This window comes from Manis pentadactyla, chromosome 8 (assembly GCF_030020395.1).
Source record: "Manis pentadactyla isolate mManPen7 chromosome 8, mManPen7.hap1, whole genome shotgun sequence".
Taxonomy (NCBI): domain Eukaryota; kingdom Metazoa; phylum Chordata; class Mammalia; order Pholidota; family Manidae; genus Manis; species Manis pentadactyla.
The window spans coordinates 96667230-96686716 of record NC_080026.1 but is presented as its reverse complement, the minus strand read 5'-3'; the positions used below and the strand labels follow the sequence as shown (position 1 = coordinate 96686716).

Genomic DNA, 19487 nt, shown 5'->3' with positions numbered 1-19487 from the left:
ATAAACAAGCAGACAACATCTAAAACACTTCTGCACAGCCAAGAAAACTCTCAACAAAATGAAAAAGCAACCTACTGTATGGGGGAATATATTTGCAAATGATATATCTGATAAGGGGCTAATATCCAAAATGTATAAAGAACTCATGCAACTCAACACCAAAAAACCAAATAATCCAATTTAAAAAATGAGCAGAAGACCTGAACAGATATTTTTCTAAAGAAGACATACAGACAGCCAACAAGCACATGAAAAGATGTTCAACATCACTAAATATCAGGGAAATGCAAATTAAAACTACAGTGAGATATCACCTCACACCAGTCAGAATGGCTAGTATCAACAAGACAAGAAATAACAAGTGTTGGCGAGGATGTGGAGAAAAGGGAACACTCATACACAACTGGTGGAATTGCAAACTGGCCCAGCCAATATGGAAAACAGTATGGAGGCTCCTCAAAAAACTAAAAATAGAAATACCCTATGATCCAGCATTTCCACTTCTGGGAATTTACCTAAAGAAAGCAAAATCACTAATTTGAAAAGATGTATATACACTCTTATGTCTAGTGCACTGGTAGATGAATGGATAAAGAGATGTGGTACCTACGTACAATGGAATATTACTCAGCCATAAAAAAGAAGGCGATCTTGTCATTTGTGACAAAATGGATGGGCTTAGAGGCTATTATGCTAAGTGAAATAAGTCAGGGGTCAAATACCATATGCATTCACTTTTATGTGGAATCTAAAAATCAAAACAGAAATAGATTCATGTACAGAGAATGGACTGGTGGTTGCCATAGAAGGGTGTGGAAGGATGGGTGAAACAGGTGAAAGGGATAAAGAGGTACAAACTTCAAATTATAAAATAATTTAGTCACAGGGATCGAAGTATAGCATAGGGAATATAGTTCATATTATAGAATATATTTGTATGGTGACAGATGGTACTTAGGGCACTGCATTTTTGGTAAGCATTTAATAATGTATAAGACTGATGAATCACTAAGATGTTCATCTGAAACTAATATAATATTGTATATAAACTGTACTTCAATATAAAAGATTGGCAGAAATAATAAGTTTATCCATACACTCACTGGAAGATATAAATATGGGTATAGATATATAAATTTATATAAACATATATATACACAATTATATGTGTATATATTTGTATATAAGGATAAGCTAGTATCTAGTATCTTGTTATTGCAATATCTTGTTTTTGCAATGTCCTTTCTAAGTACTATGTGCAATGCAGAAGCCATGAGGTCTAATTATATTAAGAAAAATAAGAACTCAGGTACAGTAAAAAATACTATAAAGAGACTTAAAGTACAAATAATAAATAAGGAATAAATACTTTCAATTTAGAGAATAAAAAGGAACACTATCCATAAAATGAGGAATTTCTACAAATCAATAACATATGAAAAATTATAAAGTAATAAAGTCAAAGGGTTCAATAAGAAATTGGGATGAACAATAAACATTAAGGAATGTTTGAACTTACCAATAACCAAAAGAATATCAATTAAAATAAAGCAATAAAGTTGATTAGAAAAGCAACAACTGCTAAAGTCACAATTCAAGACCAACAAAACTATTTTATAGCAAAAAATATAGTATGGAACAATTTTGGACAATAACCAAAAGTCTAGAATTATTTTGAAACCATTTCTTTATAACTTTTAAAATAATTAACCAACCTGAGCCACTTTAATTGAATTCTGGGTAGAGCCACCAGCATGATACTCGACTTTGAATTTCTTAACAAGTTCATCAAACCTATAAGGAAATCACAGTAGAAAAAAGTAAGTTAGCATCTGTCAGTTGTCACAATGCAAATTTTTCTGATGAGAAGTACATTAAATCACAATTAGTGGAATTTTCTGTTACATAACTATATGAAATAAATGAATTAAAATACTGTATGAAAAACTTCACTGAATTTCCATACTTAAGAAATTTTTTCCACACAAATGTACAACTATAAGAATTTAAAATATATAAGCTGCCCATAATTAACAATTAAACTAAACAGAAGGTAAAAATCAAAATGTATAAATTACTTATAAGCAATTCATATTCTCCTACATTATCGATCTCTAGAATCCTTATACATATTCTAATCAGTTTTAAAAGTTTTAGGTTCCATAAAAACTACTGACTTATAATTCATACAATTTTGAAACTATACTGGGCTGTATGATTCTAGGCAAGTTGCTTGGTGACACAATTTCTGTAGCTGCAAAATAAAGGCACAAAAAGGGATAATCTAAAGTTTTGAATTTTGTCATCTGATTAAACCTATAGAACTTCTCTCCAGGAAGATACGTACGTTCACTACACATGAAACTTTTCACAGAAGATGATCTGATGATCCATGTACACCCCTCTTATTATACACACCCAACCAAAGGACCATGAATATTTCAGTAAGTCTCAAATTAGATTATCATCTATTACTGTGGATCACAAGTCAATATTCCCTGCTACATGTCTCTAACATGTTAGATGCTGGGGAGGAAATCCAACTGGCATAGGTATGTACTTTAATTTTAAAGGATTTACAAGCTTTGGAGGGACTAAAGGATGAATACACATGAAAAAATAGAGAAAATTAGAAAATACCAAGTTATTCAATAACAAAATGTATGTAATATTGACAAGTGCTACAGGAGGCCAGTCAAAAAACAGAGAGCTTGGGATGTGTGCAGAGTATTCAAAGATTTCAGTCTTGGAAAGTACTTCCAACCCTAAGTATAGAAAAAGATCCTTTTATTCAAATGAAACATTTCACAGAACTTCAAAATATAAAAAAGAAGTAAATGTACATATTGTTATATTAGGAGTAGGAAGAATGGGGCTGACTCCCACACCTCCAATTGTCTTGGGGTTCCATCTATAAAACCTTGAGAGCCAATGACCATAATTAGCAAACCTGCTCAGAACTCTGACAATACTTGTATACCACTAATAACACTAATGTAATAATATCATTAAAGAAAGCAAACTACATAGTTACAGATGCAGACAGGTGTGTAGTTTGTGGTAGTTTTACAGAAGTTCTAATTACTTTCTGAACTAGGTTATCAGCTAAGAGTGATGTTAAAGATTGAAGGAGAACAGGAGGGTGAAAGGACAAAGTAAACAAAGAGTGAGTGATCAGTTGCTAGGATAATTTGAGGTCCCCCACTTTCAAAAGCCAATTCCTCCAAAGGTTTTGGGGCATATTTGTAGTAGATTGAATGGTGGTCTCCAAAATGATGTCCCGCCAGAACCTGTGAATATAATCTTATTTGGAAAAAAGGTCTTTGCAGATATTAAGTTAAGGATCTTGAGGTAAGATCCTCCCTCCTGCATTGTCCAGGTGGGCCCTAAATAAAATGACAAGTCTTCTAACAAACAGAAGGGAAAACACAGAGGGAGACCACGTGAAGATGAAGGCCGAGACTAGAATGATGTGGCCATAAGTCAAGGAAGCCAAGGCATGCCAACACCCACCAAAAACTGGAAAAGGCAAGGAAGGATTCTCTTGATGGAAGATTAAGTGCAACCATGCCTATACCTTGATTTCAGACTTCTACCCTCCAGAACTGTGAAAGAATAAATTTCTGTTGTTGCAAGCCATCCAGCCATCCCAGTTTGTGGCTGTTACAGCAACACCATCCTTTCTCACTTTCTCAAGAATCTCTTTCCTTAAATTATAACTTTCCCTAGTCTATCAACAACTTCCCCAGGAAGAAGCAGATAGGCCTAAATTTGTTATAGACAATAAAATTACAGTAAAACAACTGTATTTCTAAAACCTTAAGAAAATATAAAGACAAATGTAAAATGAAACATCTGTTTAGAAGGCATACAGCATAGGGCTCAATAGCAATTTGATCAGAGATTGGAAGGCTAGTTGCACCACTTCCTGTGTGACCTTGGCCACATCAATGAATCCTTCAGTGTTTCATTTTCCTCACTGGTAAATCGCAGCTAATAGTACCCACGTCATAAACTTATAAAAGCACACAAAAAAATGATGATTTAGATTAGATGAAATATCTTAAACAGTTACTTTAGGCATATAGTAAATATGACTATGATGGCTATGGAACCTAACTAAAACCTCAGAGGGTCTGAGATCCCAAAAGTTTTAGAAAAAAAGGAGTGATAATTAAAATATTTCTTTGTTTCAGAATACCTCAAGACCTTTAATATGCTGATACACACTGTGAAAATTCAAGATTGAGAGAGAGTACACACATTTCCTAAGCTTATTTGGTCATGTAACCTTTTTCTCTAGACCATCTAGCAAAAATAAATTTTTAAACAATAATAGTCTAGAACCATATTGGTTCAATAAGGTAACTACTAGCCTGACGGAGCTATAGACATTAAAATTTAAGCTAACAAAGTTAAATAAATTTAAAATTTTAAATGCAGCTAATCAGTCACACTAGCCATATCTCAAGTGCTCAACAGCCATGTGTGGCTAGTCGCTATCATACTGGAGGTACAAATACAGAACATTCCCATTATTACAATAAAGTTCTATTGGATGGTATAGGAAGTTCAATAACAAAAACAAAGTAAAAAAGCAGAGTAAACATAATCAATTTTAGAGCTGACAGGAACCTAATAGAATGCCTTCATACAACAAATGGGAAAATGAGGCATGAAGTATCTGAGCAGATTTCCAAACAAAGGTCACACATGGCACACTAGTCAAAATTAGAACCTCAGAATTACTTGTGTCTCAGAATTACTTGTTGGGTTTGCTATGTGAATAATGTTATGAACACTGATGTATAACATTTGTGAAGACACAGTATTTTATTTAACTTTGTTAGCTTAAATTAGACAGTGGCTTCCCTATATTAGGTATAACATTGACATTTTGAAGGTAGTAGAGAGATGAAAAGCTTTCTAATTCTCTCTCCTTTAATTGAAGAGTCCATAAGTACCTCAAATGTTAATAATGAAGTTTTTAAAAAGAGGTTGTGTGTATATTGTTTAAAGTCATAAAGTCAATCAGTAGAAAAATCTAAATACATAGACTAACATAAATAAGACAGTGAGGAAGGAAAAGGATGAAATACTCTTCATCTTCCAGATGAGAGTTAATAGACATTCAAATTTGTTAATTCAAGAAATGAGGCCTGACTCATTATGCAGACTTAAAATGTTAAACTAAAAACTGTTAGTGTTTGCAGCTCCATGGAGAGGAAAGGAAGAGAATATTTCTGTTTTTAGTTTTGTTTTTTATAAATTTCTTAAGGGTATCTAAAATAAGTGTGGAATTTTAAAAATAGTCATAAGGTGAACACCTGTATAGCCACCACAGATAACTATATATACCATTAACTATTTTGTCTCTTTACTCAATAATCTGTATGCCTAACCCCTGCACAAACTTCATTTTTATCTTAATTACTATTGCTTTTAAGTCTTAACAAAAGGACAAGTACCCTCAGCTTATTCTTCACGAATGCTTTGACTAACTTAGTCCTTTTGCACCTCCAATTAAATGTACCGCATCAATGCCAAAAAATAACCTGTTGGGATTTTTGACTAGGATTGCGTTAATTCTATATATCTATACAGGGAAATGTGATATCTTTCCAATATTAAATAGTCCAATTAATGACAGCAGTATATATCACAGTATATTTATTTGGATCTTTAATATCTCTCAGTTTCATAATTTCTGCCATAAATCCTACTCATATTAATTAGTCACTACTTCACAGTTAATGTTTTAATGCTATTGTAAGTCATATTTATTCAAACCTAATTTTTATTTCTTGCTGATATTTGGAAATGTAATTCTTTATATCAATTCTTTTATCCATACAAGTTGCTAACATCTCTAATAAATTCTAATAATTAATCTGTTTTCGACATACATACATAATCATCTTTGAAAATAATGACAATTTTTTCTCCTTTTTTCTTGACTTATTCCAGAAACTAGGACCTCCAGCATGACATGCATACAAAATAAACAGTGAGTGATATGGGGAAGGCAGAATAACAGAGAAGACAAGCAGTGATTCTATAGCGTCTTACTAAGCTGATGGACAGTGACTGTAATGGTGTAATGGGGTATGTGGGAGGGACCTGATAATGGCGCGAATCTAGTAACCACAATGTTGCTCATGTGATTGTATATTAATGATATCAAAATTTTTAAAAAATAGTAAGTTATAATGGGCAAACTTAGTCTTATTCCAAATTTTGTCCTGATATATCCTGATGAATGATATATCCTGATATATCCACATTAATTCCAAAAACTAGAAATCTTAAAGAGAAGTGTTTAATACTTCACTCTGATTTATTTTTTACTATGTGCATATAATGTAAAATTTTCTGAAGAGTCAAACTTTTAAAAATCTTATAGACCTGTCTCTACTTATATTTTTCATATATATCAATTCAGAAATATTAAGTTACTGAAGCATATGCACAAATAATCAAACAAAATTTCAACATACACTTGTATATTGCAAACAAATTACCCAATATACATGTGTACCAAAAAGGACCTGGAAAAATTCAACCAAGGAAATAAGAATCTTATATACATTTATTTTGATTGTATAATAAGCATATAAACTGTTTTGTAATAAAAACATTTTTAAATTTCCTTCATTTTATAATGGAAAAACGTAGCAATTTTCCACACAATTATCTAAAAAGAACAACTTATAGAATAAAGCCAAATAAAAAGCACAGCACAGAGAACTAAGTGACTCTAATTGAAAGAGGCAGCTTGAGTTTAATATTTGAACTGGAATTTGACAGTTAAGGGAGAAAAATTATTCAGGGCTAAGGGTAAAACAAAAAATACAACATATTCAGAGAAACAAGTTAAACACAGACTAAAATATAGGTCAAAATCAAAGTACTAAAAACTGACAAAGAAAAAGTAACTCTGTCACACCAACAAATTTAGACATTATTCAGTAGTCAACTAGGAATTATTAAATCTGTTTACTAATAGTGTGAAAAGTACATTTAAAAAGAAATGATGATAGCATTCTTTGGAGGATAGGGTAAAACAAAGAGAGGCAGATCAACTGCCTTTAGAATAGTTTTTATCAAATATCAGATGCTGAACTAAGGGACTAGAGAGAAGTGATCAAACTCAGGAATTGTTTCTGAAGTTGAAGACAGATAGCATATGATAAATAACTGGGAGTGAAAGATATGGCAGAGGGATGACAATTCTGAGATTTCAGTTTTGATGGTGTCAGGAAAGGAAATACAGGACAGAACACACATGGAGCAAAGGGAACTTCTAAGTAGTTGAACCAAGAAACATTTCTGTTGAGGGAGCTGACTATAATGAGGCAAGATTTGTTCCTTTAAATTTCTTAGAAGGATTGGGCACACAAGTCATATGTGACGTGTTTTCTCTATATACTTTTCTAGTTGATACAAAATTTTCTGTTTGTCTATGAATGGTATGCCTTGTCTGTGTCAAATTTATCAATGTACCCAGTGGAAAACACCAGGAAAAGATGAAAGGCTGTCTCTCTTTAAAAAAAAAAGGCAAAGAAGCTCAGGCTAAAAGATTAATAAGCCTCAAAATTATTATTATAACTTTATAGAGAAATACTCAACTATTTAAAGATATTAAATATTTTCTGACTTGTTTAAGGAACAAAAGAGTTTATGGTATCTTTACATTTTATGGGAAACTTCTACATATGTCCATTCTGTGACTATTTTTTTTTTACAGGAAGTTAAGTGTAGTAATTTTAATACTTTACAGATTCATTCTTACTTTCTTCTTTTGGTTGAGCTTTGTCTGAACGGGGTGGGTGTATCAAATACATCAATCAAAAGACTGACAGAGTTGAAAGAACAGCAGCTGATTCATTTTTCTACTAGCAATTTATATGTGAAGGACAAACTAATTAAGCATACAGCTGTTACGATGCTAAAGAAATTCCAGAAAGAATGCTACTTAAATAAAATGCTAGAGAAAAATTGGATTCAGTGTTTATCAAACCTCTGGATTAGAATTTCCAGTTAACAGAAGCAAACAGAATAAGAACAAATTTGATAATATATAAGATATTTAAAGCTTTTCTATAGAAAAGCAAAATCAAACAAAAAATTAATATAAAGGAGAAGAAATGTTAATACAAAAAATGGTCATTATATTCACTTAAAACATTAGTTTATGTTTTAACATTAATTTTACTGAATTTGTTAATCCAATATTTTTAGACATTAATATTCTTATAATGAGAAATAAAAATATAAAGTCTCAGATAAATGGACAAATGAACACTGAACATAAGAAAAATGATAAAAGTTAAAAAACAACCATCCTTGTTCACTAGTAATCAAATACAGATTTCCACACATTAAATTGGTCAAGATTATATATAGTCAAAATTACAATACTCAGCATTAGCAGAGATGTGCAAAAGCTGACATAACCATGCAACATTTGTAACAGAACTCTTTTGGAAAGTAATTTAGCAAAATATACCAACAATACAAAACTGTTTATATCGTATTATCATAAAATTCCATTTCTAGGACTCTACCCTAGGGAAATAACCCCAAAATAGGGGAATGATTAATAAGTTATAGTAATTATCATTGGAGGGAATATAATAAAGCTCATATTATAATTATTTATATACTGCTTTATTCTAGGAAGGAATTATGACAGCTTATGAAGATATGAGTAATATATAGTGAATAAACACATTAAATAAATGTACAAAAATGACATTAAAAATAAAAGTAGGAAATTAAGATGAAATCAAAAGAACATAAAATGTAAGACATGAACATTTGTACTTTATGAAAACCACCTGGGCAGATAGGCTACAGGAAGGTCAGTTTCTGAAAATTTTAATCAAGATAATTATGATACTATACTGAAGAGAGTAGCTAGATTTTGCTGCTTGTCATTAAAGTATAATGATTGTTTCATAAAATTTTGAACTAGTTTCTATGTTATAAAGTTAGTGTTAGGAACGAGGAGTAAATGATTTTTCATTGAGTTTTAAGAGGTATATTAATAATAGTAGAGACACATGTGGTCTAACACAATATTTCCAATGTGATAAGTAAGCCTGTTCTTAGAAAATTTAGTACTCAAGAATAAAGAATACCAAAACAAAAAAAAAAGTAATGAAGATCACAAGTGTGAAGAGTAAGAACAGTATTTGTTGGAAGATGAAATTACAAGGTATATTCATTATGCCATAGAAAAACAATCTCAGGACTTTTAATTCCACAAACTGTGATCCACACAGAAGGATCTGAATGCAAAAGTCTCACCCACATAATCTGAGATTCAGGTATCGTCTAGTTCAATTCAAGGAAAATTTGTAGACACAGGGCATTTTGAATTCTTAATTTCATTCAGTTTTAGGTTAAGAAATTTCTTCTAAGATACAAGCACTATATTATTTTTTTACCCCAAATCAATTACCCAACCAATGAAATAAACTGGCAAGATAAATGTAAAAGGTATATAAAAGTGAGAACTCTAATAGGAAAGTAACTTTTTATTTTCTGACATTCCTGAAAAAACTAAGTGACCTACCAAGCTATAATATTTTTTTACATTACATAACACTAATCCCTAGTAAATCTGATAGCCTATGCTCAGTCTGAATATGTTATGGTGAATCTAGTAACTAGGCTACTAAAACATTTTTCACAATTTCTGACTTATACATGATTGATCTACTATTTCAAAAATATTGTTACAGAAACAGATTTTTAAATATTTATTATAAATATTAACTTTGAGAAGGATATACTACCCATAACATACAAAGAACTCTCAAAACTCAGTAACAAGAAAACAATCCAATAAAAAATTTGGCCAAAGATTAATAGAAACACTATCAAAGAAAAGATACAGATGGCAAAACAGCATGTATTATAACATCATTAGTCATTAGGAAATCCAAATTTAAAAAATAAGGAAACATATCTATTAGAATGGCTTTAAAAAACTGGTGATAAGAAGTACTGATGAGGCTGCGGATCAACTAAAATTGTTACACACTGCTGATGGAAATGGAAAAGGGTCCAGACGTTTTAGAAAAAAATTTGGTAATTTCTTAGAAAATTAAGCATATACTCACCAGACAGCTCAGGAACATGACTACTTAGCCAGCTTTATTTATCATCACCAAAAACTTGAAACAACCCAAACATCCACCAGTTACTGAATGGATAAACAAATTGTGCTACATCCATGCAAGGAATACTATTAAGCGATAAAAAGAAACAAACCGCTAATACATTCAAGAACATGGATGAATTTTAAAAACGTTATGTGAAAGAAGCCAGACATAAAGAGGCTACACACAATAATTCCACTTATTTGGCATGTTGGATAAGACAAATCTATAGGGACAGAAATCAGAATAGTGGTTGCTAGGAACTGAAGGTAGAGAGGAGAAAAAGATGTATGAGTTAAAAAAAAAAGTATGATTTTTGGGGGCAATGGAAATGTTCTATTTTGGTGATGTTTACACAACTGGATAAATTAGTCAAAACTCGTAGAATTTTGACATTTAAAAAAAAACTCATAGAATCACATGAAAAAGATGATTTTACTCTATGTGAGATTATACCTCAACATATCTCAATGAACCTGACTTATTAAAGCAAAAATATATACTATCTAGGGAACCAGTCAAGGAAATTTCAAAAGACTGTTTCTCTCTCTGTGTATGTATATACATATGTATGTATCTGCTTACCTACTTATACAGAAAAAAAAACACATAGGCACACAGAGATACACATGAAGCATATTTGAAATTCAAAACAATCCTGCAAGACAAGTGAGATTAATACAATTATCCCTATTTTCTAAGTAAAGACACAAATTTAGTTTTAGTAACTTCTTAAAACTTTCGCTTTTAAAATAGTTTCAAACTATGAAAAAGCTGCAATAACAGTGAGAACACTGTTGCGGGGAAAAAAAGTGCTCAGCATACATCAGAGAATAAAGAAGATCTGACATTGTACTAACATCACCACAGCAGAGAAACAAACAAAAGAAACAGAAAATTTCAATATCCCATAAAGGAAGACATACAAAGGATAAGACATATAAAATCTTTACAGTGAAACTCAAAAAATTTAACTTCCTTAAGAAAGCATTCAAAACTGCTAAGTAGGGTTTTTGATGAAGTTCTTCCCTAAACTTCTCAACTAAACAAATAATAAATGAAAAAACATATGTAATTCTAAACAGGTTATACTTATTAAGACCAAATGTTAATAGAATAATGCACGATAGAGGGAGTGGGGGGATCCATAGGCAAACTGTAAGATTTAAAGCTTTGAAATCTTTTACCACAAATGTTTAGTGAGGTTGAAAAAAATTCACTTAAATGTCAGTTTGATAAAAGCCAAAAGAACATTTCCCACATGTGTTTATATTTAAGCATATTTTTAAAAGATGGAAAAAGTCAGTCATTCAACTAAGGTTAAGCTGTTAGTTCACAAGGACTGTAATTTAAAGGTATTTCTCCAACCTCTAATTTTATTTTCTTTGATAAGAAAGCAGTTTAAAGCATGTGCTGCTTACATAAGTCCTTATTCAATTCTAAAACATTTAAAGGTTTAATTTTTTCTATGTATAATTCTGAAGATGAATGACATCTTTTGCATGTGAGATAATAAAATATACTATTGAAAAGCACCCTGTAAGTTTAGATGATTAAAATAAAACGAATTATTCCTAAATTCAAGTGCATGATATGTGCATTAGGTTTTTATCCATTATAAAATCACACAACAGAATTTCACTAAACCAGTCTACGATTATTTGTTAAATAGTAAACTGACACTTAATTTTAAGCCATATAAGAAAAAGCCCCATATAAGAAAAAGAGATATACTGCAGGACAGTGGCTCTCAAAATGAGATGTGTAGCCTCCTGGTAAACCTACAGTGTCGTTCATATGTCCACAGGCAGTTCCAAAACACAAATTATATTAATTATATTTTCCCCTCCTTTACTGGTTTGGATTTAGCTGTTACTTCTATCACAGAACCCTTAGTTTGTAATGGGGCCTTGGTTTCTCTGATCACAGAAAAATTCTAGAAAAATATGTAACAGATATGGAGAGAAAGTAGTCAAGCAATAATTAAGCATTCTTCTCTTCCAAACTTAAAAAAAAATCACTCATTGGAAACACTCAGCAAACATTTAAATCGGTTATCAAAACATAACATATGGAACTTCTGGTTCTACGTAACATAGAGTGGGTCATAGTCAGCATTCCTACTGACAACAACTAGATAAGTTATATAAATCATAAATCTGTTAAGAGTACTAAAGAGCTATGGAAACAACAAAGACCAAATGAATAAATTCCCAAGGAGGTGAAAACTGTTCAGAGGGCAGGCTAGAACTGACAGATGTTTGTCCAATCTGTCCGAATTTGCAGTCAGCAGCAAGGGACTAGAGAGTCAAAATATGACATTTTGGGAACCTCAAACATACAGCTGGTTTGTCTTGTAACTCTGTGAATTCTGAAACTGAATGGTAAGCCAAGAAGGTTAACCAAAATCACCTGAAAAGCAAAAGTTCTTAAGAGTCTGGCAGCGTTTACAAAACAGGCCAGGAGAAAAAGGAGAGAAGGAATGAACTAAAAACAGAACAGGCAAGAAATTAAATCCTTAGGAGGAAAAGAGAATAAAAGCTAAAGATACACAAACACTTTTTCTCTGAGCACTGGGAAACGACATACCTATACTGGCTCTACTAGACAGTGAAAATTCAGACTTGGGCTTAGCAGAACTCTGGAAAGGGGGTGGAGAGCAAGAGGGTGAAAAAAAAAGTAGGAATTTTAATCATTAAATAATACTAAAGTGATAAAACTGGAAACTGAGGAATAAAACAAAAGGTCAGTTTCCCACTTGAGATATTTGCCAATTTTGGCTTAATTTTGAAGGTGGATCCAGCAAAAGAAAAAAAATTTAACAAACCTCTGAGATCAGTTTTGGTGTCCTTGTTCTTGTGGACTATTTCAGAGCTAATGAGAGAGAAGACCCAGAAGTCTCAGTTAAAAGGTCTAGAGGTTCAAACTTCAGAAAGACAAACAGGGTAGACTGAAGCATTGAAATCAACACTAAAAATCAACTTTGAACTAGTTTAATCCTTGATTTTATTAAGGCAATCAGCCCTCATGGCACTCCATATCAGCCTCATAGAGAAATGGAAAAACATTCTGATAGGAGATAAAATCTACAGTTCTTATATAAACTGTGCTTGGCAAATAATAAACAACTGGTGGTTAGGCAAAGAGGCAAAATAATTTGACTAAAAAAAAAGAAAAAAGACAAGAGAAAATTTTCTGAAGTGATTCAGACAATGAAAGACAAAAGGAACTTCAAAATAACTATGATTAATATTTTCAAGGAATCAAAGGAAAGAATGCATAAACTAGATGAAAGAATAGAAAATTTCAACAGAGAACTGAAATTACAAAAAGTAGAATAAACATCTTGAATTGAATAATTTGATACGTGAGTTTAAGAATTAACTGAGTAAGTTAGACTATTCTCTATTTTCTTACCACTTAGCCCCAGACATTGGCTCAGTCATGGAAGTGTGACAGCACTGGGAAAATAAAGCCCCAGTTCTCTGTCTAGAGAACCAAAAAGGAGAACTCCAAGGAACCACAAAGTACTAGGACTCTTGAAACATCTGGAAAATGTGGAAGACTCTGCAAATAAAGAGAAGATATAAAGAAGACCAAATAAAAATTCAGTAACTGAAATTTTAAAGTTCCCTAGGTGGGCTCAATAGTAAAATGGAAAAGACAGAATTAAGACTCAGCATACTTGAAGATAGGACAATAAAAATGTCCCAACCTGAATAACAGAAAGAAAAATTACTTTTAAAAAGTGATCAAAGACTCAGCCAGACACCTCTGAGACAATACTAAAAGATCTAACATTTATGTCATCAGAAGACCAGGAGAAAAGAAAAAATGCAGTGTAGGAAAATATCTTGAAGAAATAATGGCTTAAAACTTCCCAAATTTTATTAAAACACACTTCTGTGATTGGCTTAAGAAGCTCAGAGACCCCAAATAGGATAAACCCAAAAGAATCCATGTCCAGACACATGAGAAGAACCCACAAACTTGGAATATCAATATTTAAGAGGAAAAGGTACCAGCAAGAGAGAAAGGTTAACACCAATTTACTAAAAATAAAAAGGCCAAGAGAGAGTGAGATTTCAAGAAGGAAGGAAGGAGTATCCAGCATAGCCAAATTCCTTACTAAGACATATCAGACAAATTTGACATCAATATGCTTAAAACATGATTTGATATTCCAAGTCATCAGGGCAGGCAGCACTCCTTACTGGTTGAAAGGAAAGGCTCTGGTGTGAGACAGACCTGGCTTTAATTTCATGTGCATCCAATTGTCTCACATGGGACAAGTAATTTAAATTTTCTGAGATTAGATTTCCTCACTTGCAAAACACGGCACTGAAGACTGTATCTGTTCTTGCATTCCATAATTTTAGGCATCGTGACTGACAGACACTGCATACATACACACACAAAAAAACTGATAAATGAAGGGATGGGCAGATGGAGGAACTGTGGAAGGAATAAATGAGAATCTTCTTGCTGTTGTTGGTATTGTTCATTGTTAAGAATGTGTTGACTACCAATCTATACACAATTTAACAAAATTAAGTTTTTCCCAAATATTTTTTAAAAGAATTTGACATTTATTTGGATTTTGCCTGTGTCCTAGATACCCACCACACACTAGGTAAGAATATCAAGGCAAAAGAACTCAAAGAAATGAGAACACAGAACATTGCAGCTGGGAAGAAGTTTAACTGTAAAACATAAACTTTAGGTTAACACTTAGATATAATGTTACTTGGTGAGAAGAAAATCAAATTATTTCTTAACAAGTGAAATCACATAAGGTGTTCCTACTTGCTTCCCTTACAATAGGCTCAAGATGAGAAAAAAAAGTGTGTGTGTGTATGTGTAGTATACTTTTTCACTCTTTTTCATTTATTAACTTCTTATCCTCTTTCAACTAATACAAAACATTACCACTCTGTTGTGAGGATTATGTCAATGCCTTGAACACAGACAGCACTCAAAAAATGTTACCAATCATTTTTATAATTGTGGCGGAATAACTTAGTTGCTGGTTCTGCAGAGAATGTTCAATTAGGCTAGCCTCTAAAAAAAACCTAAATGATCAACATCTTTAAAAATCAAAATTCAAACTTCCCAACATTTTGTAAAACAATGTAAAACATTCTCAATCCCGGCTCTACTAAGTAGTGAAGAATAAAATTTGTTGCACAACCCATTAAACAATTAACCAAATGTTATCACTATACAAAACAAATAGTAACCACATAACAATGTTGATTCAAAAGCCCATACAACACACAATATCACTTTTTACATTATTGCTAATGCAATTTGCACTTTGATATTACTTTTTAAAAGCAAGGATTTTGAAAAATTACCAGTATATGTTTTATTTTATGCATGTCTTTGCAGCAAAAGACATTAAAACGAATATGAAAAGTGTTTAGATACTGAGGACATGTTTTCTTTCATCTTCTGAATACTACAAACAGCGATTCCAATAAAGAAAACCACAACTCTGCTGAAGTTTAAAACATCTGGGGAATATCTTAAGATATTAATTCTTAAGTGCTCCACGTTAAAGAACAGCCTGAAGGGTAGATGATAAATCTGCTCTAAAAGTAGAAGTATGTTTTTAATCCCACTGAATATAAATAGACTTCAGAAAAAAGAAAGAAAGAAAGGGGGAAAAAAAGAAATTATAATTCTGAAGCAAAGTACCGAGAGACAAAAATGTTCCATGAAAGGAAGTTTTAAAAATAAACATTTTGGTTCTATTATAAAATATACAGAAATTAATTATAAAATAATCATGAGAATATAATGACTAAAGATATTAAGCAATCAGAAGGTACCTGTCAATAACCCTTTGTAATTACTAACTGAAAAATATTGGCTGATGGAACGGTTCAGATTACAAATATTCTTTTCTGAAAGATGTCTCCCCAGCTGTGAATTTTCATGGGACAACAATAAACTGTCAGAAACTACTCTAAGGAACAAATGGGCTAATTTATATTTTAAAAGTCTGAAATATATCTTTCTTTTGATTCAAATTAACATAATATTAATGTAAACGTGTTTCATAAAAAGGATTATTTGCCAAAATATATAATATAGATTGCATCAATGCATGATATGTGAGATCCTAATATTCCTATTCCTCACAGAATTTACAATAAAACTGCCTATGAAGCTTATTAATTTGAAGGAAGTATTCACATTGGTTTCTATTTTACCCATTGCCCTATCATCCCTCCCCTATGACAACCACTAGACTATTTTCAGCGTTTATGAGCCTATTTCTGTTTTGTTTTGTATTTCAGAGTCCACATATACTTAAGTGAATTCGTATGGTATTTGTCTTTCTCTGCCTGCCTTATTTCACTTACCATACCTTTTAGGTCCAACCATGTTGTCACAAATGGGAAGATTTCATTCTTTTTATAGCTAAGTAATATTCCATTGTACATATATACCACATCTTCAACCACTCAATCTGTTGGTGGACACTTAGGTTGCATCCTACCTTGGCGATTGTAAACAATGCTGCTCTGTTTTGTTTTTTTAAACCACCACAAACACTGGTATAATGTGTTTTACCACTCAGTAGAATATAAATCTTTTCAGTACATACTGGACTTCAAAAATAAAATACCTTGAGCAAATCATCCTCAGTCAATTTGGAAGCAAACAAAAAAAGGTAAAAAAGGCAAAGCCCTGAATTCCAAAGTGATTCAGCTACTACTACAGGAAAAGAGTGTTTGTTGCAGGATATGCTACAGAATACACTCTACTAACACATAATTTATGGGAGAATCTCTTTCCCAAGACTTAAAAATTAAAAGATTTAAATTACATTATGTAAACAAAAAGCTTTTTCAAATTTGAGCATTTTTAGTTATTTTCTAAATGTAAGAACCCTAAAATGAGAATAAAGGACAATAAATCCGATGCATAGCTGATTTCTAAAAGACATACTATCAATCTTTGAGGAAGGAAGAGGGCTCAGAAAACTTTTTATAAAAGGAGAAAGGCCAGGTAGTAAATATTTTAGCCTTTGTAGGTAAAGAAAAAACTCAAGGATATTAATTAGGTAGTTGTAAAACAAAAGAGAAAACAATTTAAAAAGTTTTTTATTAAATTAAAAATTACAAAAAAGTGACTCTTTTTGTAATTCAAGTCTACATTCTGTATTTCTATATTCTAATATGAATATAATTCTTTTAGAGGGAATAATGTTTCATTTAACCGGTGTTTGAAGTTACTGTTTCCTATCATCACAAATGATTGCAAATCTTCATCTGTTAATATTGATCTTTAATAATATGGAAATGTTTTTTCACACAGATACTGCCAAATATTGATATCAGTCTACAAGCATATAATTTTAATTGAGCATATTCATCCTTTAGATGGCATTCATAGAATTTAATTACAGTGCTCCCTTGATATTTGCCTTTTTTTAGCATGTCACTACATTGTAGATTACTCACTTCCAACTCAAGGTTAGGTGAAGGCTCTTCAATTGCATTGTTAGAGTATTTTAAAATAAGGAAGTTTCCTTTGCATTTCCTCATGGTCTGAAAACTACTCCTGGAACTATAGTTTTAGCCTGGAAAATATATCTGATACAAATGTGTATAGGAATGGAGATATCACTTCTTGTTTTAACTTCTGACATATAGAATGAGATACATATAAAGTAGCTTGGCATTGCTTGTGACTCAAACTACAGTGGTAGCTGTCAAATGACTACCATAACTTTCACATATACATGCTGTTTTGCCTCACAATTAAGAAACGGTGTCAATATCATTAAGTAACAACATAAAGACTGAAGCAGAAGGTGCTTTCAAAGGCATTCAATGTTCCATAAAAGTAGTTAAAGAAGTTTATTCTTGTCTAGAAAAATTTGAATCTTGACTGTAACTGCAATAATCAAAGTAATGGGCAAGCAAATAGCTCAAATTTCTGACAAACACTTATGGAGCTCTCTCTTCATGAGATCGAATGAAGTTCACTGTTTATATTACTAGTTCAAGAATAAATGACAGATCAAACATTTTCCACAATTTTGTTACTGTAATAATACAATGAATAACAATAGGCCTTGAAAAACATATTTTCACAAACTTTGTACATGTACCCAATTAACTCTTTGTGTTCCACACATACTTTCAACATCATCAGTTGCAACACATCTTAACAGATTCTACTTCAGACTATTCTGCAATACAGTTCTTAACTTCTCTGAAAATAATTCTGCCTGCAGTTGTTTTACCAACTTTTCATGGTGACTAATTAATTCTTTAGTCACTGGAAACTCTGCACTATCTCTTTAAAATAAACAACTTCTGAGCAGTGTCAGTAAACATTTACTGAGTTATCAAGAGTTAAGGAAAAAACACTCAAAATCATTATCTTTAGTTGACTATTGTTGCTACCACTGTCCTCAATTATTAAAATAACTATTGTTAATAAAAGGCTAACAGTCAAACTTATTTTCTCTGAACTCATTTCTTCAGCTATCACAACAAAACATAGTTTAATCAACTCATCATTGACAAATGGCTCTTAGTGCTTGCCTAACAAATGATACACTCCAAACCTTACTTTGGGTGCAGCTTATTTTTACTTTTTTTGTTTGTTTGTTTGTTTATGTGTGAAAAAATTCTGCTGTGATGGAACATTATACTTTAAATTTTCTAATTTTAATGAGAGTCACTTTTCTGTGACTTTGGAATACTCCAAGAACTTAGCCTGCTAACAGCAATGCATATTGTATTCTAATAGAGCATAATAAACTTCGTATTTTACCATCTAATTTCATAAAATGATCCACAGTCAACTATCTTGAAACCATGAGATTCAGTCTCCTTTTCTTGTTTTGACATGATGGGCATGCACTAGTAATAAAAAATAAAGTGTTATGGTACAGCAATACATGTGACACATGAAACACTGCTGAATTATAACTGCATCACTAAGATGTGTAGTGTGGTAAGCAGCAGTGTCGAGCAATGAGAAGGTCGTATCAAATCTCTGTTGCAACTACTCAATTCTGCCATAGTGGTGGGAAAGCAGCCATAGCCAATACATAAATGAGTGAGCATGAGTGTCTTCTAATAAACTTTAATTATGGACATTGAAATTTGAATTTCATGTAACTTTCACATCATAAAATAATGTTTTTAATCATTAAAAAATATAAAAACCATTCTTAGCCTAGAGACCATTCAAAAAACAGGTGTTGTGGCAGATTGGGCCACAGACTATAGTTTGCCAACCCCTGCTCTAAAGAAGTCACTTACTCACTTGGGAACTGAAGCCCAAGAA

The 19487-nt window shown here is 31.9% G+C and overlaps 1 protein-coding gene across 4 annotated transcripts in view; it reads right to left on the bottom strand.

Annotated features, from left to right (window-relative positions):
* Nucleotides 1-19487, bottom strand: part of ADK (adenosine kinase) — a 577911-nt gene that overhangs the window by 371438 nt on the left and 186986 nt on the right. For all 4 annotated transcript variants that reach the window (XM_036928604.2, XM_036928605.2, XM_036928602.2 and 1 more), the window contains exon 4: nucleotides 1716-1794. In XM_036928604.2, the coding sequence (XP_036784499.1) occupies nucleotides 1716-1794 (79 nt within the window). The remainder of the gene's footprint in view (nucleotides 1-1715; nucleotides 1795-19487) is intronic.